The 26387-nt window shown below is 34.6% G+C and overlaps 1 protein-coding gene across 4 annotated transcripts in view; it reads left to right on the top strand.

Moving 5' to 3' along the window:
• Positions 1–24958, top strand: part of PPP1R12A (protein phosphatase 1 regulatory subunit 12A) — a 142325-nt gene extending 117367 nt beyond the window's left edge. For all 4 annotated transcript variants that reach the window (XM_025881435.2, XM_025881436.2, XM_025881437.2 and 1 more), the window contains 7 exons: positions 4442–4507; positions 9198–9214; positions 10236–10371; positions 12421–12525; positions 17498–17545; positions 20174–20224; positions 22777–24958. In XM_025881435.2, the coding sequence (XP_025737220.1) occupies positions 4442–4507; positions 9198–9214; positions 10236–10371; positions 12421–12525; positions 17498–17545; positions 20174–20224; positions 22777–22863 (510 nt within the window). In that variant the 3' untranslated portion in view covers positions 22864–24958. The remainder of the gene's footprint in view (positions 1–4441; positions 4508–9197; positions 9215–10235; positions 10372–12420; positions 12526–17497; positions 17546–20173; positions 20225–22776) is intronic.
• The last annotated feature ends 1429 nt before the right edge of the window (positions 24959–26387 follow it).

The raw sequence follows: 26387 nt of genomic DNA on the forward strand, positions 1-26387 counted from the left end.
TGATAACCTTTCTAGGTAATCTTGGTTATAGGTTTTTTTCCAGAAATTGTAGGTTTTTTCTGTGACAGCCTTATGTCACACAATCTCTTCTGGCCTGCAAAGTTTCTGCTGAAAAATAAGCTAAGCCTTGTAGGGTTTCCCTTGTACATAACTAGTTGATTTTAAGATTCCTTTTAATTTTTGACATTTTGATTAATATATATCTTGGTGTGGACCTCCTTGGATTCCTCTTGTTTGGGGATCTGTGCACTTCCTGGATCTGGATGTCTGTTCCCTTCCCCAGGTTAGGGAAGTTTTCAGTTATTATTTCTTAAAATAAGTTCTCTGCCTCTCTCTCTCCTTCTGGGACCCCTATAATGTTAATGTTAATATACTTGATGTTTGTCCCAGAGGTCCCTTAACCTGTTCTCATTTTTTAGTTTTTTTCTTTTTGTTGTTCACCTTCGATGCTTTCCACTAACCCTGTCTTCCAGATTGCAGATTCATTCTTTTGCATTCTCTGATCTGCTGTTGACTGTAGTGTATCTTTCATTTCAGTTACTGTATTCTTCAGCTCTCATTGGTTCTTCTGTTTTCTTTGTTGAAGTTCACCCTTAGTTCATCCATTCTTCTCTCAAGTCTGGTGAAATCTTTATGACCATGACTTTGAACCCTGTATCAGGTATATTGGTTATTTCCATTTCATTCTTTTTCTGAGGTTTTGTCTTACTCTTTCATTTGGAACATAGTCCTCTGTTTCCTCATTTTGTCCTACTCTTTGTGTTTGTTTCTCTGTATTAAGTAGGTCAGCCATGTCTCCTGGTCTTGAAAGTAGTGGCCTTGTGTAGAAAGTGTTTTGTGGTGCCCTGTGACACAACCCTTCCCCCCACCCTATCAACAGAACCAGGCACTCCAGGGGTGTCCCCTGTGTGAGCTGTGTGTACCTTCCTGTTGTAACTAGGCCATGATTTGGGGGCACTGGTGGGTGGGCTGGCCCTCAGCCCTGCTGGCTGCAGTGACCAGCTGCGACTACTGCAGCTGCACTGGTGAGCAGTGCTGGCCCCCAGTGCAGCTGACTAAGAAGCCTGGCTGTAGCTGCTGTGGGTACGCTGGTGGGTGGGACTGGCTCTCCCCTTCCCCAGGACAAGAGTAGCTTTGAAAGTAGTCCAGTCCCCACTAGGGCTGCCTGCTAGGTGTGATGGGACAGTAATCATTTCCTGGGGCACCAGTCCTGACCAAGGCTGCCCGCCAAGTGTTACAGAGCAGGAGCCACTTTGAAGGGGTGCCTGTCAGTGTGAGTGGATTGCGCAGGGAGCATCCACAGGGAGAGCTGGAGTGGGGTGAGCAGTGCTAGGAAGGTAGATAGAGGGTGTCAGAACTGGAGCCTGTGTCTGGCCAACTAGGCAGAAAGGGGTTGGAAATGATGCTAGCTAGTACCTCCTTTCCCAGAGAAAGCTCCTACAGCACCTCAAGCACATGCCCTAAAATTAGTAAGTAAATCTTCATGTCTAACCCAGCTGCTTTTCAAACTGCTGCCTCTGTGCAGGGTCCCGAACCAAATGACATAGTACAATAGCCCTTTGAAAGTGGAGTGTCCATTTCCTATAGCCTTCTGTCTCTTCCAGAGTTAAGCCCCATTGATTTTCAAAGTTCCTGGAGTTAAGTCCTGCTTATTTTCAAAGCAGGATGTTATGGGGATTCATCTTCCTCATGCAGGTCTGGGGACCTGCATGGTAGGGGTTGCCCAATGTGAGGCATGATTCCCCTTGCTCCTTGAGGAGGAGTTCTGTACCTGTGATATACCTCTCATTTGTGGATTGCCGTGTGGGAGGTTTGGTACCCAACTGCCTTTCTGCCCCTCCTACCCTTCTCCATGGAGCTTCTGTATGTTTTTTAGCAATGGAAGATCTGTTCTACTAATTTTCAGGTTGTTTTCAGAGTAAGTTACATTATATGTGGCTGTTGCCTCAGTGTGTCCATGGAAGGAGATGAGCTCAGGATCCTCCTACTTCACTATCTACCCAGAACTCCTTAAGATGCTTTACATTCCATTTTCATGAATATGATTATATAATATACATAACACGGTGTTTGATAGAAGCAGTGCTTTGGCTTATCAAATTATAACAATTTAATCATACAAAATTTTTTTTTCTTATCCCTGTTTGTATATATATCTGCCTAACATTGCTATTCATATACAGGAGAAAGAAGAACTATAGCATAGCACAATTAACATGAAATTTATGCTATTTCAATAGAACATAGAACTATAGAAGGACAAACATAATCTGTTTGGGTCTTTTCAGCCTCTTGGGTATTTTTTTTTCCATTTTTCTTTTAATTTTTAATATAGAAGATTCAAACGTACAAAAGTAACAGAGAAGTATAATGACCCTGCTCCAGGTATCCATTGTTTAAGCTAAATCCCTACCATCTCCCCAACTCCCATATTATTTGAAGAAAATCTATAGAATTTCATCTAAAAATTTTAGTATGTATTTTTAAGAGGAAAGGATTCCTTTTTAAAAATTACTAGAATTGTATTTTTTAAGTAATAAGTAGTCACAATGTGTATGTGTTACCATACAACAAATGATTACAATACCATGATCACATTTATTGTTAAGTAAGTTAACAGTAAATCCTTAATATTTAATATCCAGTCAGTTTTAATGTCCATTGATTCATATATGCGCTAAGTGGTTTGTTGTACTTTTATACTTTGCTGGTTTGGTTGGAATGCAGTAGGGACTATGCGTTATGATTCATTATATCTTTAAAGCCTCTTTTAATCAGTTTCTCCCTCTCATTTTTTTCCTTACAATTATTTTTGAATGAACTGGGTTATCATACCCCAGAAGTGTTGTTTAACACATTCACGTGGTTGTTTTTATTTCCTATAAATTGGTATTAATTGGTAGCTGCCATTATACCAATTGGTAACTACCAGGTAGAGAACTGATCCCATTCTGGTTCAGAAATTCTTTTGGCAAGGTATGTTTGTTCATCAAGAAGTATATGATATCTGGTTGATTTTAATTGATTGCTCATTTACATTTTAATAACAGTAAAATAAAACCTCACAGTCTTAGTTAGCACCCTAACATAGTAACTCTTTCTTGTTACTTAAAATTATCTTTTTAATAAGTCGTATGCATTAGGAGATTCATAGTCAAAGCTGTTTTTATTAGATAGTATTTATTTTTCCTGAGTTTTACTCAGACCAGCTCTCCCTTCAGAACTTCACTTTCTGGAATACCCTTAACTTGCATTGCAAGGATTCTTCCTGGGATTCATATTGGCAGTACTCATCTTTTTAACTTGACCCTGCCTTGAATTGTGTTCTAATTAGCCGCCAGAGCACAGGTCTTCTTTCCCCATCTTAGCCACATTTGAACCCATATCAGACAACATACAAAAAGAACCAAGAGCTCTGTCAAAGAAAGGGTGTTATGTAGTTAAGCAGCTTTTTTAATCTCTTGTGTTAGTAGGCTCCCCCCCTTTTTTTTATTACTACTTTTAGGACCTCTGAACCTCCCCACTTTTTAAATTTCCAGTTTCTATGTTTTCCCATGAAACTGCAGTTTTTAAAAGCGATCATTTCATGATGTGGAATTCATATTTTTCTATTAACATTTATATTAGTAAATAAAACTAGCAACAGCACCATTGATTTCACGTGATTTCTGTTTAGTGTGCTATAAACTCCCAAGAAATTTACAGATGTTGATAAACTACCTAAATATAATTGGACTTTTACATAAATCTTGCCAAGCTTATAGAATCCAACTTTTCTTGCTTAATATAATGAATTTCCTATTTTTGCTGCCCCATTATAGTTGAGTATCTAAATAGTACATTTTAAACTGTTAAAGTACATGCAGTATCATTACAGTATAAAATGTAATACCTTCTTCTGCTAAGCCTCCAGTTTCCTCATCCCCACTGTGAATGTGTTTCCTAAATCATGTTTTTAGGTAGATGGTCTTTTTCCACCATTGTTAAGCTACTTAGATTGTGTCATGCAGACAAAATAAGGTTTCCTCAAAATAGGGTAGAAAAATTCCCACTTAAAAATCAGTTTTCCTTTTGATTTATTTCCTGGTAGATTTTTCTCAAGGGTCGTTTTAAATTAGAAAGCCCTGAGGCGCCTGGATGGCTCAGTTGGTTAAGCGACCGACTCTTGATTTCCACTTAGGTCATGATCTCAAGGTCATGAGATTGAGCCCCACATCAGGCTCCCTGCTCAGCCCAGAGTCTGCTTGAGTGTCTCTCTGCCTCTCCCCTCCCCCACCCCACATACCCCCCCCATCGCTCGCTCATACGCATCACACACATTACTTGCATCTCTCAAATAAAAAGAATTTTTTCTAAATTTAGAAAAGCCCTAAAATATTTAAGTATCAAGTGTTTGAAATTTATTTTTACCTTTCTAAAGTAAATTGACAATATATTTTAGAGCGATGAAAATGAACAAGAACAACAATCAGATACAGAAGAAGGATCCAATAAGAAAGAAACTCAGGTAAAAAGCATTTTTTGTGTTTAGAAGTATTCATATTTTTTAAGGATTACTGTTTGCTTGTGTTTAAATTTATTCATGCAAGACAGGTAACTGCACACTGTACCTGCATGCTGGGAATAGACTCGGTGTCTCTCTGGGATCAGGGGTAAAGGGACTGGAAGGGACACAAAGAATATTTTAGAGGCGATGGAAATATTCTGGATCTTGATTATAGTGGTGATGTTCTGGATATATACAGCTGTCAAACTTACCAAACTGTATACTCTTAAGTGGATAGTTTATTATATGTGATTTAATCTTCAAAGTTGAAAAGAAAAAACAAAAGTATCTAAGGGATATCGAGAAGTAGTGAAAGGCAAAGTTACCTTCTAGAGAAGACAGTAGGTCTTTTTAACTTTCTTTGCATTTGTTTAGAAATTTAGTGCTCTAAAGAACTTTCATATTATCACAACTGATTGTACCAACAATCTTCTCCAAAAGGGAGAAGATTACTCAATAGTAATAAACTAAGGCAAGTTTGAATGACTTAAAAGGTTACATAACTAGCAAATGCTGAAAGATTCGTCCCACTATTTTCCCCCCTCTATTCCCTATTGTTTGGCTGTGGAGAAAGTGGACATCATTTAAAGAGCTCTATTCGCATAGGGGTAGAGCTGTATAATATGAGTTAGTTGTAATCTTCTAAGCTTAGCAGTATCTAACCTGAAATGGCATTCTGTCATATCATCTTTATTTTTGACTTGGAGTTCCTAAATAGAGCTATTGAAATGCTTTTCAGTCAGCAAGGATCTACGATAATATGAAGTGACCAGAAGTTGGTTACCTATGCTATGTGACTGTGGAGGTTACTTTTAGGGCCAAGTTTCCTATTTTGTCCAGAAAGGTACCTTTATTTTATAATTAGGTACCCAGACAGATACTGAAGAATTAATTACTTCCAACGGTAAATTATTTGCAGGGTAAAGTTTTATCACTTTTAGACCTTTTGCTTCTCAGTTGTCCGCACTTCCCCAGTTCCCCTATGTCTCGTGTTTATTATATTCGGTAAACCCAACCGTTGTCTTCCTTTCCCAGTGTTACCCTATGAATTCCCATCTTTCAAGGAAAAAATAATAGGTAAACAAAAGGAAATGGGTTAGTAAACCATCCCTAGTTGGCACTTCTCACTGCCTTATCACATAGACCTCACCCATCAGGCTGGGATAGAAGGGAAAAGATTTTCTGACTTCAAAGTTGTGACCTTGAAGCATATTGATACTTGTATTTAAGTTTTACTGTTGAAATTATACATGAGATACATTGAGTAGAAAATTGTTTCTAAGAAGAAACATTTTCTTAGTTCCAAACAATTTAAATAGGTTTTGTTCATTTTAAATAGGGGGCTATTTAGCTCTTGATTTTGTGCTAGCATTCAATTACAAGTAACAGAAAACCCAACTGAAACCGAATTAAACGAAGAGAATTTATTATGCTCCAGTTGTATTGCACAACCCTCTATGTCAGCTTCATCCTGAAGCAGGTTTACCTTAGGTGTCTGAGATTATAGTAATTGGCTTCGGCCAGACAAGGTCCACCACTAGGATATTGCAGCCATTTTGCTACTAATGTTGGCCATATACCATCTCACCTAAACCAAATGACTGGTACACCATGAGGAAAAGGAAGAATGGAGGTTAACACACTAACACAGTGTCTTCTACAATAAACAAGTGTTTCTAGCCATTAAGTATGCCACTCTTTTAAAAACTTGTAGCAGCAGCCCTTTTTTGTGTAAAAGTATTAGCAGCAAAATTCTTCTGTGCATTTTCTGAAATAAATAATGTCATCATCACCTCAAAAGTGTGTTTGACAGTAGAACACCTGAATCCAAGTTAACCACATTAAAAACTGGCATTGGGTCATGTACTTTTTTGCTTCAAAGTAAATTGTATAATGTCAAAAAGTTCCGAATTGCATGTGAAGCTCAAGCTGTCTACCTTCAGGATATAAATTAAAAGAAATTAAGATTAAATTTTGTTGCTGAAAATTATATATTATTGGAATCATATATTATTATAACATTCATTATTTCTAAAAATGGGGCTTCTGTTACTTTGGTTATCATGATTTGCTTTCATTAAGTTATTAGATAATAAAACTTTTATCATGCAAAGGATACTAATAATAAACCAAGAATTTAAGTATGACACCAAGGCAAGAAAAAGAAAAGATTAACAGATTTGATTATTTAAACATAGAAAACTAAAATATGACAGAAACAGTACCCTTCTTAAAGTTGAGACACATTTGCTGAGTTAAAAGTGAATAGTCTTAGCCGTCTTTTATAACATTTAAAAGATTGGTATTTATACTTTGAAAAGGCTCAAGGAAAAGAAAGTAGAGACAGAATACATGAAATTTATAAATTTTACAAAAGAAATATAAATGGCCAGGAAGCTTGAAAATGCATTTAATCTCATTAATAAACCAAAGACATGACAGTTAATATAAAAAGTGAAATTGGCAAAGGTGAAATTGGCAAATGCTCAGATTTGGTATGATCACTATTGAAATAGTATTTTTATATAAGATTTGGGGACTGTAATAAATTCATCCTTTATGGAGATTAGTTTAACAGTACAAATCAAATTCATACATGGGTATGTATTCAAAAAAGGTAACAGTTATCTAGAGGGTTGGAGGCAGGGGAGTTACAGAGGAACTTTTTATGCTGTGGTACTTTTAGATGAGCTTATAGTATTGTAATTAAGTGTATTTTTACTTCGGAAAAATAATTTTAAAACACGGGGAGCAAGAACATTGCTATATGAAATAAGGACATACGCTAAATGAAATAAGCTTGTCACAAAATAGACATACTGTATGATTCCACTTACATGAGGTATCTAAACTATTCAAACTCTTAGACAGTAGAATTGTGGTTTCCAAGGGCTGGGGATAGAAGAATATAGGGAGTTGTTCAATGGGTATAAAGTTTGTTTTGCAAGATGAAAACATTCTAGAGATGTGTTGTACAACAATATGAATATAGTTAACACTATTGAGCTATATTCCTAAAAGTAGTTTAGATGGTAACATTTATGTCATGTGTTTTTTATTACAATCTTAAAAATGTAAAAAATACATGATTTTTTTAATTTATGTGTTTTTGTTTTATTTTAGCTTTTTATTTTATTATGTTAGTCACCGTATAATACATCATTAGTTTTTGATGTAGTGATCCACGATTCATTGTTTTCACATAACACCCAGTGCTCCATGTAGTATGTTAGCACCATGATTTTTAAAGACAAAGAAATGAAATTTGAGTGATTTCTGTGACTGCTTGGAGTTTTTATTTTTTCTTAAATTTAAATTAGTGAACCAGAGTACAAACTATGAGGTGAATGGCGATCTTTTCATTTGATACGCACACATTTTATTTCATACTTGGATATTTTTCTGAATTTGAATAGTATCTCTTGGTTTTTTTTATTATGGTTTTTTTTGAAATATAATTGACATATAATATTGTATTAGTTTCAGGTGTTCAGCGTAGTGATTCATTGTTTGTATATATTGAAAAATGATCACCACAGTAAGTCTAGTTAACATCCATTCCCACACTTAGTTACGTTTTTTTCTCTTGTGATGAGAACTTTCAAAGTCTCTTAGCAATGTATGAATTTGAATCTCTTGAAAGTTGAAATTTAACTTCAGAATTGTTAATTGTCATAAAACTAATGAACAAATCAATGAAATAAAGCATTACATCAAAAAAATAGGAAGCAAGTGCAAAATTAAAACTGGTTTTGCAAAGGAAATTTAAATAGACTTTAGTAAGGCATTTTTAGTCCAAATTAGACTTAAACAATCCCAAAGGAACCCAATAATTTTACAGTGCATTCAAAGATAAATGTAGTGGAAAAATACAAATACCTACTTCAGAAAGTTAACAAACCATTTCTGAATAGTTGCCTTACAGAGAAGTGTAGTTTGAGCAAGAGCTTCAATAGAAAGGGAAGGAGCTAAAGATGACCAACAAAAAACAAAAATACTTGGTCCCCACCTAAGATTCTTTTACCCTATTAATCATTTCACCATTTAGGTAAGAAGAGTTATGAAACATTGATAAAGTATACCACTTGCTTGAGAAAATTAAGTCTCCAGTTGCTAAACTTTGACAGAATTTATAGCTGGGTTTCTGAAAGTAAATTTTAAACAAAATTATGTGTATGTTATTGTACATAAAATACCTTAGGTATTCATTTGTTTGCCTCTCATGTTACTGTCTCAAAAACAGAAAAATGAGAAAAATAGTTGCTTTGGGATGTCACATAGTAAACTTGACATTTCTTAACATAAATAAACCTATTACTTTCTCCTGAGTAGGTAGAAGTAATAGATTTTTGTTCTAGTCCTCTTTTTTTTCTTCTAATTAAAAATATTGTATGGTGGCACTTGTAGGAATTCATAAAAGTTGACCATAAATTGCCAAATGTAATTATATGGTTATTGTGCATGAAAAATGTGTAATGACTCTGTTTTAGAACTAAGAACAATCACATTAAAGTTAAAACGTATATATAGTAAATAGATGTTACTTTAATAGTGTGAACTGTATATAAATGTTAAATTTACTTCATCAATCAAGTTACTTTAATGAGAGTATAAAAATTTAATATGCCTATGTTTTTCTCTTTCTTTCTAGACGGATTCCGTATCTAGGTATGTTTTACATTTTTCCTGACTTTTTTCTTATTTTTATTCTGTGTTGCTTAATAAATATTTAAGCAGTATTACCGGCTTTCTTTGTCAAAGCCTTTACTTCTAGTTCAGTAGTCATAGTAAGTCACTATATATAAAAAAGAAAATTTTTGTAAGTCCTTACAACAGTGTTAACTTTTTAAATTTTCCTAAGCCTCCTAAATTACTTCAGTATTAACTATGTCACTATTAACAGCAGGGGCTGATGAAACCCACCAGAAATTTATTTGATTAGGTATTCTGAATCTTCTCTCTGATCCCTGCTTTAGATAAAAACAGTGAAGACACAAAAAATTGTCATCTGTCTCAAAATTATTCACCTTTTAGAGAACCTCCACAGTGTCCTTAAGTCTAATCTCCATTGCATTTCTCTCACTCGTAATAGTTAACTAAAACCTTGTAAAACTAAGAACAAATTTTTATGTACTGATGATTCTTTTGAATTGAATGTAGAGACAATAGCATCTATCAGGAAAAGGTAACCTGAATTAATATTGAGATAATAAGAAAATTCCCATGTACAAATGAGATAGGTTCTTTCTGTTTAGGGCAGACCTCTGTCTATCACTTTGGATAGAGGAGTTTTTCAGATCTCAGATGTTATTAATTTTTAAACAATTACATGCCACTTAAAGGAAAAGTGCTACCAATTAAACTATAATACACCATCAGTTATAAGCCATGTTCTGATTTCAGAAATTTTAAAATGTAGAAAAAGTGTACAGCTTAAAATTGTTGAAATAATTTATCATGATGTGAAACCAGTTCTGACTTTTTAGATATATTGAATGTCTCCTCAAATAATAGAAATTAATAGTATTATAAATAACTTTCCATTTATTATCACAAATACAGATGATAATAGATGAAAGAGAATGTCACCTACTACTTGGAATATCAAGTTAAAATGTACTAGGATGCATGTAAATGGGAGCTGTAAAAACCTATAATAAAGATTTTGACTTTAACTCATCTTTTAAAGATATGAAACCAGTTCCACATCAGCTGGTGATCGATATGATTCCTTGCTGGGTCGCTCTGGATCATACAGTTACTTAGAAGAAAGAAAACCTTACAGTAGCAGGCTAGAAAAGGATGACTCAACTGACTTTAAAAAGGTAATTGGATTATTCAACTGTATTTCATTTGGATATTATTCCTAGAAACTCAGAATGAAATCAGTATCTTGAAATAACTTACTTTAATTTTCAGTTTGGGGCACTGAATGGTAGGGAGAATATAAATAGCTGTTTGGGGTTTTTTTGTTTTTGTTTTTTAAAGATTTAATTTATTTGTCAGAGAGACAGTGAGAGAGGGAACACAAGCAGAGGGAGTGGGAGAGGGAGAAGCAGGCTTTCCGCTGAGCAAGGAGCCGGATGCGGGACTCAATCCTGGACCCGAGCCGAAGGCAGACACTTAACCGACTAAGCCACCCAGGCATCCCTAGCTGTTTGTTTCTTAAAGGGAAGAGACTTTATTTCACACTTAAGTGTCTCAGGCCAGTACTGTGATACTGTGATTGAGCTGAAAAGAGGCATGGGAGCGGGGCGGGGGGGTTGTGTGTGCATGTACACTCACACAAGCATGCACCTACACTTTACCTATTTGTCAGTAAGAGGCAGCCAGAGAACAGAGCTTTTCCTAGGAGAATATAGCTTTTCCTAGGTAACTAAAAAACTTGTGATAGTTGTAAGTGCTATTATGTCTTAAGGATGGAAGTGTTTAAGAAGTAAGTCCTGGAAACTCAACAGTCTAGGATTATGACTCTCATAATTCTTAATATTATGAGCTTAGAATAAACCTGATGAAGTTTATTGGGGAAAAAGAAGGCTTGTGATATTTGTACATGTTCCCCCAGGTAGTTGGCAGCTATTTGAAAGTTTCTTACAAGCCAGGTCAGCAAAAGAAGGAAGGTGGGGGGTCAGTTTACATTATGTATAAGACTGTCATTCATTCAGTAAAGAACTGAACACTGAACTGTCCTAAGTAGTGAGCTTCTGCTCATAGGCAGTAGAGTTAGAGATAACTGTCCTTGTTCTTGTGGACATCTTCCATGTAGTAGTAGAGACCGATGTGATCATACAGTCATATTAATAAATGTATAATTTAAAAATTGAAACAATTATCTGAAGTAAAGAATCCATTTCATAAGAGTGTATAACAAAGGAAAGTGACAGATTTCCTAAAGAAGTGAAGCTTCAGAGGCGAATCATAGAAGGATGATTAGTTACCTGGCAAAATGGGAGAAAAAAGTTTTCTGGATGGAATGAGATATAAAGACACAGACGTGGTGGCAGAAAGGCATGGGATGCATTGAAGTGATTAAATCTTCAGTATAGCTAGTAGGGCAGAAGAGATGGTCTTGTGAGGTTACACTTAGATGTACAGGCCAGGGCTAGACTGTATGGTGCTTCACAAGCTATCTTAAGGGGATCTTTGTACTGAGAATCCCGGGAAGCTATTTGGGGTTTCTGATGTCCGGGTTAACAGAGTGGTTGGCATAAGAAATTGAGATTGTCATTTTAGAAAAAGTTAACTCTTGCTCCTATGTATAGGACAAATTGGAGGTCAGGAAAACAATTCTAATACTAGAATAGTCTAGATAAGAGATGATTTTAAGCATCTATACTCGTAGCAGGAGAGATGGGGGAGAAAGAAGTAGTAGATTCAAATGTTAGGAAGTATTCAAGAAATAGTTCACTTACCTTCAAATTTTAGTAGAAGCAGTACAATTACAATGATAAATACAACTGATGCTCCATGTCAGTGTCAGGAATTCAAGGGAGAATGTAGGCAGAAAAGCTTACAGACCCCAGATGAAGATCACAGTGGCTCCTCAGCTGTAGCTATAGTTGCTCTGTGTGGTTCCTCTTTACCATATAACTGAAGATTTGTTAATGGAAATAGAAAAGTTAGATTTTTCAGTGAAGTCTTAAATTTTAAAAACTGGAACTAATGTGTTAAAGAGTTTACATGGGACAAATACCTGCATAACCAAAAATTTTTGCCTTGCAACCATAAAGCATTGAAATATTTTTAATGTATCCTTTAATGGCTCATATGTTACATTAATCTTTCTGTTTTAATATTGCAAGGTAATCAGTGAGAAACCTTAAAATATTAAGAGAGCAGAAAAGTAATTTGTTGTTCTACCCTAATTTTTATAGCTTTATGAACAAATTCTAGCTGAAAATGAAAAGCTGAAAGCACAGCTACATGATACAAATATGGAACTGACCGATCTTAAATTACAATTGGAAAAGGCCACCCAGGTTTGTACCTTTTTCTCTTTGTTACCCTGAAGGTAATGGTTTTGATTTATTCTGTCTAAAAAATTAGATTGAAATATTCTCAGGTGTTTCTTTGAAACATAAGTTTGGTTACTGATAATAGCTTATTACTAAGAAGGAATCAAAATAATACATAACTTCATTTACTTCTTTCTAGAATAAATTGAAATATAGAAGTAAAACCTTATAATGGAAAATTGAAGTATTTTTAAGCCAAAAATACCTATGTTGTGTTACATAAAGGGCTTAAATGCTTATTTCCAGCATACGAAATGTAGCAAGGCATTGAAAGCATCTATATGGAATCTTCTTAAAGCCATTAAAAATTTTATAATTTATAATCATTTTTATTCATTATAAATATTTCCTGTTTATTCCCAAAATTAATTTGATATACTAAAGCTAGAAGATAGTTTGTCATTAACTCTTTTTACTTAACTTCTGTGCAACAGCCTACAGGAGACCGTTTTAGACAAGAAAATTGGGATAGCCAAACAAAATTCACAACCATATACAAATGATCTAGGCTGTGTATGATCTAGGAATTGTTTCCCAAGCTTTTTCCATGGAATACTAATTGTGGGAGATAGTAATAGGCACATTCCTTCCTCATTCTCCACCTGTCCCCCTTCAAAGAAAAGAGTTTTGTGACCCAAGTATTTCATGGGAAATACTATATTACATCTTGGAGATTTTACAGGATACTATTCATGTGTTAAAAGGCTCTAAGCAGTCTTGTAATTTTTAAGAAAACAAATTTGTTTAATTTTAACATGAGACTTTATAGTATAAACACATTTCTACAGTTCAGCTTTTGGAATCCAGTTTGAAATCACTCATCTAGAAATGACATCTCTGGTTCCATAAATGAGACTATACTTTCTTTGGTCATTCTTTTACATTCATCTTTTTTATAATCTTTTAAAAAGTTAATTCTCTATGTTGAACTTACACTTGTTACCAGGTCCCCCTTTTGTTGTTGTTAACCACTATTACATTGTGAAGCAGTTGTTTGTGCACAATGGAGGATTTGCTAAAATTCCAGGAGTTAAAGCTAAAAAAAGAAGGTAGCAGGAGGGGAAGAATGAAGGGGGGGAAGTAGGAGGGGGAGACGAACCATGAGAGACGATGGACTCCGAAAAACAAACTGAGGGTTCTAGAGGGGAGGGGGGTGGGGGGATAGGTTAGCCTGGTGATGGGTATTAAAGAGGGCACGTTCTGCATGGAGCACTGGGTGTTATGCACAAACAATGAATCATGGAACACTACATCAAAAACTAATGATGTAATATATAGTGATTAACATAACAATAAAAAATTTTTTAAAAGGCTCTGCAGATTCCATCAGTTGATGAGGGTTTACTATAAAGATACACAGAGAAGTAAGTCAGAATAAGAACACGTTTCATAGTGAGGTGTCATAAAAACTTGGAACGTCATTCAAGTTACAACTTGCTGGGGTAACTTAGACGTCATGGTAAACTGGAAAGTCATCATTCTCTGGGTTGTATTAGTAGCTTCATGAGCCTCCTCACACAAAAATACCATCACTAGTTTTCTGAAAATAACTCTAGCTTGAGAGATTTGATCATAACGTTTTCTAAAAAAAATGTCCACTGCTTCCTATTGCTCTGTCCTGTCAGTACGGTGAGTCGGCTAATCGATGTTTCTACTACTTACTACCTTTTCTGTTTCTCTGTTCTGCCTACCCTGTTGTCGTTTAATTCTTCCTAGATGTCTCTCATTCATAGTCTGCAAGAAAGGGGATCTGATAGAATTAGCCAGTTATTATCAGCATGGAGCAGTCCTGTTAGTGACTATTTCATAGGACACTGGACCACCTTAGAGCAAGTTGCCTTTGGGTCGTGTACCAATTTCTGATCCTATGGATTGTGGCCAGAAAAACAAGTTACTATTAACTGTCTTAGCAGACATTCTGAGTACCATGCCCAGTATACTGAATGAATAATGGAAAGGGTAATTCGGAGTGTAAGATACTGGTAAATATTCAGAGTTAATATCTTAGTTGGAAAAACTATGTAAATGTTTTTAAAATTTAAGAGTACATGTAAAAGCAAAACTGATAAGCATTAAACTTTTTGCTCAATTTTAGAGTATTTATCCTGAGCATTTAAGTCTACCAAGAATCATTCCACCTGATTTTTATTTTCTTTTTGGGGCATTACTCCCATAACTATTCATGGGTATACATAGTGGTAGCAGTTTGACAGTTGCATGGAGTTTTATCCAACTATCATCCTCTTAATAGTGTGTTTAATAATACTTGGCCAAGGGACTTAGAATTCTTTTTTTTTTTTTTTAAGATTTTATTTATTTGACAGAGAGAGACACAGTGAGAGAGGGAACACAAGCAGAGGGAGTGGGAGAGGGAGAAGCAGACTCCCTGCTGAGTCCCACGACCCTGGGATCATGACCTGAGCCGAAGGCAGACAGTGAACAACTGAGCCACCCAGGTGCCCTGTGACTTTAGAATCCCTGAATCCTGCCTGCGTCCAGCCACCCTCCTTCCTGTAGTCTCCAATGGAGGGAAATAGGCTGATTTACCAGAAACTGGTTTGATGAATAGTATTTTGTCAAATGCCAATTCACTAGATTCACTAATAATGATTTTAGCAACTTTAACTAGAACATTAACCAAAACTATTAACTCAACTTGATTTCTTAACTTAAGAAATGAGCAGATGAGGGCGCCTGGGTGGCTCAGTTGGTTAAGCGACTGCCTTCGGCTCAGGTCATGATCCTGGAGTCCCGGGATCGAGTCCCGCATCGGGCTTCCTGCTCAGCAGGGAGTCTGCTTCTCCCTCTGACCCTCTTCCCTCTCGTGCTTTCTATCTCTCATTCTCTCTCTCTCTCTCAAATAAATAAATAAAATCTTTAAAAAAAAAAGAAATGAGCAGATGAATCATAAAATTGCTAAAATGTTCCTATATGAAGAAAAATCCTCAAAAAATGCTAATTTTCCATCTAAAATTTTATTAACTTGTATGTAATGGCATTGTTTCAGCTGTTTCTGAATTCTTTTGGGTGCTTTTGAATGTCATTTTTAAGTTTTTCAGTCTTTTTTTCCCCCCCCCCAAGTAATCTCTACACCCAGCATGGGGCTCAAACTCATGACCCTGAGATCAAGAGTCCCATGCTGTTCTGATGGAGCCATCCAGGCATCCCTACATTTTTCAGTCTTTATTTAAAGCGGTTTTTAGGATTCATTTGCAAATCTTCAAGGGGCATATTAGCCTTTGTTCTGCATTTTTAGCAGTTAAATATAAATTTAAATTTAAAAACATCAAAAAGAAATCAGAATTAGCTGGAAACTCTCCTCATACTTGAAATTCTGAATTTGATTTCTAACAATAAGTAATTAAAATACGCCAACTTTTATTTTTCCAGAAAGAGTAAGCACAAAAGCATAAAACCATTTAAAACAACAGAGAAAAGGAAGGACACCTGGCTGTGATTAGATCTTTACATTTTATATACCATAACCATAAAAAAGAAATTGTGAAAAGAAGATCAAAAAGTAACTTAGGTTACAGGCCTTGAGGAGACTAAAGTATGAATGCTGAAATGGTTGACAGAACAGAAAATTACATAAAGAATCGTTTAGGGCGCCTGACTGGCTCAGTCAGTAGAGCACAACTATTGTTCTTGGGGTTGTAGGTTCGAGCCCCATGTTGGGTGTAGAGATTACTTAAAAATAAAATTTAAAAATAAAAAAAAAAAACGATGAAATATATTTGTAAGTATATTTTGTGGTTAATAGTCATAAAAGAGCATTCTTGTTAAAGTTGTGAAAAACCATTTTTGGTAAATTGGTAAAATAGATTATTCAGCAAATTCACTTTTGAGAAATGAGTCATTTGATGGTTTTTATAGCCAACTGACCAGGAATCCCAAGGAAGATATATGTACAGAAGTTAGTGTAAGAACTAGGATACCACTTGTTTTTTGTTTTTAAGATTTTGTTTATTTACTGGAGAGAGAGAGTATATAAGTGGGAGGAAGAGCAGAGAGAGAAGAAGACTCCCTGCTGAGCAAGGAGCCCAGCTCAGGGCTGGATCCCAGGACCCTGAGATCATGACCTGAGCAGAGGTCAGACAACCAACCAACTGAGCCACCCAGCACACCTAGGATACCCCTTGTTTTTAACTGGGCCTTTACTCAGGATCCACATGCAGAGCCCTCAGGTGATAGCTATAACTTGTGGCTTAAAACCACAAGGGTCCTTTCCATCTCCCAAATCTCAGGATTTTGTCAACTTTGAGTTGTGATAGCATAATACAGGAAGCAGGAAAAAGGAGAGCCCTAAGCTCACCAAGAGAAGAAAAGCTATATAGCTAGGATTTCTTTTAAGTGGCAGGGGGTGTGAACTTTCTTACCAATTTTGGAACATGGATGTTTGGAAAAGAAAACTCTAGATAGAGAGTGAGCAATACTGAGCTGTGAGAGACAACAGAATTCAGGCCAGTTTACTGGCTTGGCTGCATGGGTACTCACTCGTCCTGGTCCCAGCTACCTTTCAGCCAGGGTCCTAGAGTCTGGCCGTTCAGATTAGCCGCTCCTCCTAGTGGCGTGTAAGAGAGCGCTTGAGCGTCAGAGAAGAAACTCTAGGGTGTTTGTGGTTTTGCTCCACAGTACTGCTCCACACAGACCCATCCTTAGCCCCTACTATACTGTGTAAAGACCTGAGGAAAAGTCATGGGTTAGACCATGAGAGCTGTGGAAACGACTCTATTTCTCAGTATTCCTTTAACTCTAAATTTATATTGTTTTAATACAAAATTGTTCTCTCTTTTCTTTATTTATACCTGTGTATTACTCTACCTGAATATTGTGATTTATTTGAACACCACTAGAGGAGTTACTGTGGTTCTCCTTCACCCCCCCCACCTTTACTGCACTTATATCCCTTTTTATATTTCTTTCTTTGTTATAGAGACAAGAAAGGTTTGCTGATAGGTCACTATTAGAAATGGAAAAAAGGGTAAGTATCCATTTTATTAATTAATCATTTCCCCCTTTATTGTTTTACATAAGCAATAATAGGTTTTTTTGTTTTCTTTTAGTTTTATTTTTATGAATGGTAGTTTTTGTTAGTGTAGATTAATACTAATTTAATCATGAATGTTTTCTGGCTTAGCTTCTTTATACAGTTCTGTGGGATCTCTCTAGATGTGAAATTACCTTACCTCTAGATATTAAGACTTCATTTACCATGTTATTCTTTCAACAGATTAAAAAAATCTTTGCCTTGATTCTGAAATGTACACATTGTGGTAGTGAATCTGATGTTTTTCAAATGCCATTTATCTCTTTGGTTTTCTGTGGTGGTATACTTAAAACATTTTGATCGTGTATACATTTAGTTTAATTCTTTGGAAAATTTAAATCCATTCTTAAAGTTTGTAAAGATTCTAAAGATATCAAATTCTCAAATTTTTTAAAGTTAATGATACTTTATTTAATTTTGAATTTAAATATTTAACTTATTAATAGTATATTTTATTTTTTTTTAAAGATTTTATTTATTGAGAGAGAGAGAGAATGATAGAGAGCATGAGAGGGAGGAGGGTCAGAGGGAGAAGCAGACTCCCTGCTGAGCAGGGAGCCTGATGCGGGACTCGATCCCGGGACTCCAGGATCATGATCTGAGCCGAAGGCAGTCGCTTAACCAACTGAGCCACCCAGGCACCCCGAAATAGTATATTTTAAACAAAAAAATTGATTACTAGAAAAGCCTTTTGCCCTTTTATGTCTTTCTATAATTTTTTATTTGGCAATAATATATTCACTTGTATTTCTCCATTTATTATTGTTATTGCTCAGAGGTCTGGCAGTGGCTGTGAAGAACTCTGCAAGTTTAGTCTGAGCAGTTGAGAATGTATAAATGATCAAAAGTTAAAGGAAAAGAGTGTCTGTTAGTCCCAAGTGAGCAGTGGCTAGACCTACAAGGTCTCAGCTGGAGGAGAAAGCACATCCTGGGTAGCTAGGTCAAAGAAATAATCAGGAGCAGTTAATAAAACATTTTCTTCCATCCCATTATAAAAATAGCCAATTTACCTTTTTTACCAAAAAAAAAAAAGTGTCCTTTTTTATCTAGGCTTGTGCACACATAGTACACATGTTCATACTCTGACATTCTCACCTGACCTCCTTTGTCTGCCTATCAAATGCAAATAAATTACAAAGTAGCTAATTTACTTTCAATTTAACAAATATTAGTAATCATAGTATTGATAATAACTGCTAACATTTATTCAGTACTCTAATGTACCAGGCAGGCACTGGGCTAAGCATTTTACATGTATTTTCTCTTAATCATATTTTCTGATGTTGGTAAGTTTGTCAAACAGAAGAAATTGCCTACCACTTTATAGATGCTGCCTTGGCAACAAGACAGTTTGGTATAGTGTTCTTGTCTTGCTTTACCAGAAAGTAGTTAAAAATCTTGAAGGTACCTAACAAAATTGAGGATGATGAGGGCAGTAGGAAATATTCATGCTATTTATGAGATTTCACCAAGTTATGAGGATCAGATATGACGCTATATATCCTAGCGTTTTGGGAAGTGCAGTGGTTTTTATGAATTAGTCATGGCCGTATTACTAACTAGGAGAAAATTCTGTTCATAGAAGATAACATTTTTGTCTATATAATAGTGTTTAAACAATCTATTAATAGAATAACACGGTACTTAAAAGACTATGAGTAGGATTCCATCTACTTTTTACATCACATAATCTAAAAAACATTAACATTTACAATAAATGTACTGCTTTACTAAATATCAACATTAATTATTAATCTGGGAAAGAATGTCTTGGAAATTCATAGTGATTAAACTAAATTTAAATGGTTTGTATCTGAAAGGTGACCGGCAAGAGTCAGTATCTTCTGGGCGGTATGACCTAACAACCAAAGTTTTACAGCACATTAATTACTGCTGCTTGCTTTTTGCGTAACACCCTAGAATGCTTATTATTTAAGGGAGAATAAAACTGTACACTGCAGTAATGTATGTTGCCTTTGCCTGTCACTCTTCGAAAGGAGGTACTTTAAAATAAGTGCTGCAGTTGCTTCTTCGTTAGATTCACTGCGTTAATGCTGCACACAGTATCAACCTAAATACAAAGCTGTAACGTCAATTGTATAAATGTGGGCTAGTAAACATTATAGGTGGAGGAGATGAACTTCTCTTTGATCCTTTTGAAATTTAGGCATGTTTGCTGCTTGCGTTTCTGCTTCTGTCACTGTAGAATAATTGCATCTATGTGTGTTTTTTTTTCTTTTCTATATAATCCTCAGTCTTGAATACTGGTTTATTCCTCAGTTTTATGTGAACTAAAAAAATAGTTTGAACATGTTATGTAGCATCTTACTAGAAAGTCAAAGCTTTGAAGAAAGAGCTTATAGAAATTAATAAAAATCATAATCTTCATATTTACTTCTCTCAAAATTTAGAAAGCTCTTTACACATCACTGGCATCACATCTTTTTCCACACTGCTCCTGATTTGATTTTTAACTCTAAAGTATCACTTCTTTCACAATTTAGAAGAAAATTAAGAATATAATAATTATGTGATTAATATTGGTACCTTAAATTGATCTAGGAACGAAGAGCTCTAGAAAGAAGAATATCTGAAATGGAAGAAGAGCTCAAAGTAAGTAAACCATACTTCTGCTTATGAGAGACAGTGCTGTTTATCAACTCACATGTTACAGTACTCTTATAGATACTATGTTTCCGTTAATTGTTCTCAATACTGATTATGTAATTTGTGAGTTATCTATATCTTGTGCTTCTCTTTCTTCCTAAGTCCAGGTTTTATGTGAGCTAGGAGAACGTTTACAATTCAAATCATTTTGTTGATTAGTTTTTTTGGCTCTTTTGATGTTCAGGTATAGAAAAAATTAGACAATAATGACTATAAGGTTGGGAATTTATTAGTTATTCTTCACATTTCACATGCTCTGTTTCTTGGAGAGTAAATGGTGGTGGGGGTAGCCATACAAAAATATTTTCCTTTGAAAATAAAGGACATTACAGTAGTAGACGAGCAGAACTATGTTTTATTGAACTCTGAATTACCTGTAGAAGTATCTATTTGTTTTGAATGTTGGAAGGAACCCTCTTTGCTAGGGGAAAAAAATAGCATAGTTTATTGTATTATCTTGCATAAAATATGTTTATCACGTTATGAATTAATGAACTGATACATAGGAAAATGTGCCCATAAAATTAGAATTTCAAGATTTAATTATTACCGAATTTGGTTCCTTATTAAAACATTTTGAATGGCTTTGGAGACAAAGTTTTCGATTTTGTTATGTATTTTGTTTGATATGGAATTTTAGGACTATTTACCTTTGCAGATTTCATGGAATGAATATCCTTATAGTCAAGACTCTTAATTTTTTTCTTCTTATATTCGTTATCTGTGATTCTTTGTGTTTTTATTGTACTCTTTTCCATTTTCTTATTTTTTTATATTTTATTTCTTTATGTTCTAATTCCTGCAGAACCTGCACCAAATAAAGCAAATTCAAACTCTGAGAGAGTTAAATGAGCGACTGCTGACTGAGAATAGGGCCTTGACAAGAGTGGTAGCCAAGCGCTCAGGGTTCTGTAGGCATCTGCAGTCTGTGAACCTATAATTTATAGTTTCATCATTTCTTCTTGGTAGAGCCAGGCAGGTGTTTTTGTATTAGTAAGCGTGTCTTAAGCTCACTTTTACAAATTAATGCCATTGTGTCTGAAGCTTATCATATAACTGTTAATTATGCATGGCTTCTCAGAATGTTAGAAAGTGTCACTAATTGTATATTCTGACTGATAAACTACAATAAATTTAGGAAATGATTTAGGGATTTAAAGACTTGTCTGCACTTTTGCAAAGCTTATGCACATTTTTGGCATATTTTAGGGATTAAATATTTAAATATAATTTTATTTATATATTATTTATATAAATATATATATTTATATATATATTTTAAATATAATTTTAAAATATAATTTTAAAATTCTTTACTAGAAAATGGAACCATAAGCAGTATAAAATGTTTTACATATAATTAATATGTTGAAGCTGAAGATTAAGCATGCTTTATCTATTTTTCAAAAATAATACCATTTTCAATCAGAACCACTTTAGTTAATATATTCACTTATTTCTTTATTACAGAGGTATCCTAATACATAAACTTCAGATTACTGTATTTTATATCCATACATTGTGAACACAAGAATTGATTGGTTCCACATAAAGTTAAACTCTTCATAAAGCTTTTGTTTTATGTAATTTTGCGAAGAAGTTTTACTTTTATCTAATTTTACAACCTAGTACATTTTGATAGCTGAGAAACAATACTGAAAAGATACTTAAGTTATCTTGGAGAGCATGTTTTTTAACATCCAAAATATAAGCTGTCCCACTTCCTAGCAAACAAATCTGGCAGAGCACATCTGATTTAATTCATTCTTAGTGGAAAATCCAGTTTACTGATAACATTTCTACCCCCTCCTTCAGTTTTTCTGTTTGCTCCCAATACTGGTGGTTTTTTCAGTGCTTAGATATTTTCATAAACACAGCCTGACTACTTTGGCTTATAAGTTATTTTATACTATTCTAATAATAGTAATAATTATTCTAATTTAATGAGCCACCTATCTTGGATCACACATTGTACTACATGCTTAGACTTGGTACGACAGATGAATCCTTTAAGGAATTTTAATAATTTAGAACAAGTCTAACTTCCTCAAAACTTTGCTAAATAGGCTGGTTTCCTTGTGGAATAATAGTAAGTACTGTGGTTTGAGGTCTGATGTAAATAAAGTAAAAGGCCTCGGTTTAGGTGCTGACAGGAAGTCTTAGAGGAACTCCCTTTGAGAGCCCATCCTAACAAAAACAGGCTTCATTTTTTTGGCTGCTCTAATATGGTGTGCTTGTGAGTCATAAATAGCAAGCGATTTAGTACATTCCAGTTGATAACTTTGGGAGAATAAACTTTTAATTCCATCATTTATTAAACTAATTAGCTTCACAAATCAAGTTTTTTCTTTCTTTCATATACGTTTTAGCCACTAGAAATTTATATAACTGACAAAGCTTGTTCATGTGTCTTGTGGTGAAAACATAAAATTTATTAAGAGTAACATTGTATCTTCTTATTGAAGTAAAACTTTTTCTTTAATTTCTCCCCCTCACAGATGTTACCAGACTTAAAAGCAGACAACCAGAGGCTAAAGGATGAAAATGGGGCCTTGATAAGAGTTATAAGCAAACTTTCCAAATAAAAAGCAGCAAATAATGGAATTGCACATATTAGCAACCCAGTGGACCATAACTGACAGTCACTGGAAGCCTGGGAAGAATCCTTGGAGACTGTCATTTTTGGATATCCTGCCAAATGCCCTCTTATCTAGGAATTTTGTTTTGTTCACTTTTCTGGTTTTTTTTTTTCTTGTATCAAGACCATTGTTTCATGTTAATGCAGCTGCTGAGAAGATTTTTTTTTTAATGACTGAGAAAACTTGTTTACAGCTCCAGCATATAAGGAAAGTGTTCAAGGCCAGATATGCCTCAGATACTTAACCAGTAAGCCTTAGTTGTACATAAATACTTTTGTGTCAACAAAAACTTTCAGCTCTCACAGAAGACAGTTATTCAACATTTTTTGATGTGCCACAGTTCCAGTTTTTCGATATTTAATTTTTTGCTTTACATCTAAGTTTGGGTTTGTATTTTTTTCCTTCTAACTCTTCATGTGGCAGACTCTTCTATGTTTTCACAGCTTTCTCATTTACAGAAAAGAACACTCGTTCTTCTGATATCGTTGTTATGTATTAGGCTAATGCTGTGTTGTCTTCCACCTGGAACTGAATTGCTTGGTGGAACATTTGCTTTCACTGTTTGTGCAATATGCATTTATTTCTTATATGAATGCTTTAAAGTCAATTGAGATTAGGTTCTTTTAAGTCCTCTTTTCTGCCTTCATTGGTCACTTTTTGTTTTTGTTTGTTTTTTATTATTGTAGTATAAGATGTTAGATTCTGTAATCTTCACGTTCATTTTAGCAGGTACTGAGTGATGCTGTATATATAAATAAGTGTATTGTTTTGATTTTTAGAACACCACATGGTATGCTTGACTATTTCCTTATTTCAAATGTCTGTTAATGCAAAGTAGGCTACTCCATAATAGTGTTAAAACAAAATTTGCTAACAATGTGATATAAAGACTTTAAAAGTAACACATTATATGGAGCCCTATCTTTACAAAAGTTTTCTACTGTAAAGTGCTTTTACTTTTATTTCCAGTTTTCATTTGGTAGTATTCAACCACAATTAAAGTTGCATAAGATAATTGCTTCACATTTCACATACCTATATTTATCTGAGTGCTGTCTAAAACTGTTGTGCTAGCCAAAGTAATGCTATGAAATCATTTGCAGACTTAACCCGTGAGTTAATGTAAAATGCACTGTTATGCCATGTGAAGAGGCATTGACTTTGATACCACCATCATGTTCAGACCATTTTATACATTTCAGTGGCCTTTTTAAAAAAAAAAGAAAGAAAAGAAAAAAAAAAGCAAAACCAAGTACCTAGTGAAGATGGCTTTTCTTTGGACAAATAGCTTTTATATTTTCATCAAACCATGCAAAAAATACTACATCTTTCTGGCACATAACTGTCTCCTTAACCACTGAACAGTTCAGCCATTTGAATAAATTGTACATCATAAAGCTTATAGTAGCTAATTGTATTATTGATTGTATTGTATACTATATTAAATGTGAATTTGTACCCCTTCATTTTAAAAGGTCATTGTGTTCTACTGCCTATTTTAGATTACTTTGGGGCTGGGAAAGGGTGTTTTGGTAAGCAGGATTTTAAGTCCTCTCTCTCTTGATTGGTTTTATGAAGATATAAGGTTATGCTCTTACTACCAAGCTCAGGATTCTTGATTTTTAAAGGTACAAGGATAGTTATGGGAATTTTATTTTTGGTTATATTTGAACTGTATGAATGGTGGGTCTGAATATAGAGAATTTCCATGGTCTTATGTGGACGTAAAATATACAGATAATTGATCAGTTTGAGTGACTGCAACATGTTCTGGTTGCACAACAGTTAGGCATGCTAAGGATTATATTTGTGAAGTTTGGATGCCTGTGAAGAATGATTAAATACATGTTTCTAATATTTTAGTGTTTTGTATTTAGGTTATTTATTCTTTGTATCTAAAACTGAACAGCTACTGTGCTATTATATTGGTTTTATTGGTAGTATTGAGCAGACCTTGTTTCTGCATGAAACTAGTTGCAAAACCCACTATTTTGGAAATAAAAATGTATTTTGACATATACAAATAAAATGAATAAAACTATTTTAAATGTGTGACCTTTTACTGAAGACACTTAAATTTTGTTCTGAGATATTTAAATTCTGCATGGGTATTTTTTCACTAATTGCTTTACTTGGATTCCAATTTGAATAATTTCTGAAATTGTAATATTGTGATAATTTGCACAACATTGTACATGCACATCTGTAAATGCAATCTTAATTGCCATATTTATGCAATCTGTGTACCAATTTGGACAAATGTTTATATATTTTACATAAAGCTGTCTGTATGCAGAATCTGAGAACTAGTTTTTTTATGATAATAGGTGGGTAAAAAATAATAACAGTGAGTCTCAAGATAGTAGCTTTGTAGCACAAGATTTCATTTACATAAACATTTTGTGGTTTCTAAATTAAACCTGTGCTTTTTTCTTAGCTGCAAACATGGGGTTGGGAATGCATATAAAGATAATATTCCATTGAGATGTAAAATATTAGATCATTCTTCAACCTAGGTTTGTCCAAAGTTCAACCCCCCCATCTACTTACACATCTGTAACTGTAACTCTCAAGGAGGCACTTTCAGCTTGGGAACTTTGGTAGAGGACTTGTAGTAAGCCTATGTTTAAATACAACAAGAATTGAATTCTAGTTCCAGTACTTTACCCTGTGCAAGCTCACAGAACAAAAGATATTACTGTTGTTTGTCCTACATAAAATAAGTTCACATGCCAATACTTGAAAGCCAAATGAAAAGCAGCTGTCAAGCTGTGTTGAGAGTATTCATATAAAAGGTAGATACTCACCAAACCATTAGGCTACTTTGCTCTTTTGCTTAAAGGTTTATTATCACTTAGTCTTTCGGGCCAATCTGAAACAGTCACAACTCTGAATGTCCACATTCACTGAGTCTGTTGTCTTAAGAAGCAGATAATCCAGAAGGCCAAATTCTCTCTAGACTAGGACCATGTATTTCCCATAGGACATAATAGCCCTGTAGTTTGTCCTTCACTTGTCATGATAAGCAGAATACAGAGCAGACCCCATTAACAATTATTAACTATCCATCAGTGAAAACCTTTGGCTGCAAAGGTGAAGGCTGACTGATGAGCAATCTTTTCTCTGATGTCCATGTTGTATACTGTATGTGAGTGATCTCTGTGTGTGAGTGTGCATGTATAACAGGTTTACAGGATTGGGTATAGAATGAATTGCTTTTCCTATTTATCACATATCTCTAATTAAATACATTTCTTGACTTTGGAAAGGTTCTCTGGGGTTAAGTGCCCTGTAAACAACAGATTGCTCTTTCTCTGAGGTAAGTGACACACAGTGTCATATTTCTGTTCCTTGCCTACAAAATGACCAGATGACAATAAATTTTAAAACATAGGAGTCACAAGTTTAAGATTCTATAATAAGGTAACATAAATAATTCTCTAGTTACCATAACTTGAAATTTTATTACA

This window comes from Callorhinus ursinus, unplaced genomic scaffold (assembly GCF_003265705.2).
Source record: "Callorhinus ursinus isolate GAN/ISIS: 27379988/994484 unplaced genomic scaffold, GSC_fseal_2.0 scaffold14, whole genome shotgun sequence".
NCBI lineage: Eukaryota > Metazoa > Chordata > Mammalia > Carnivora > Otariidae > Callorhinus > Callorhinus ursinus.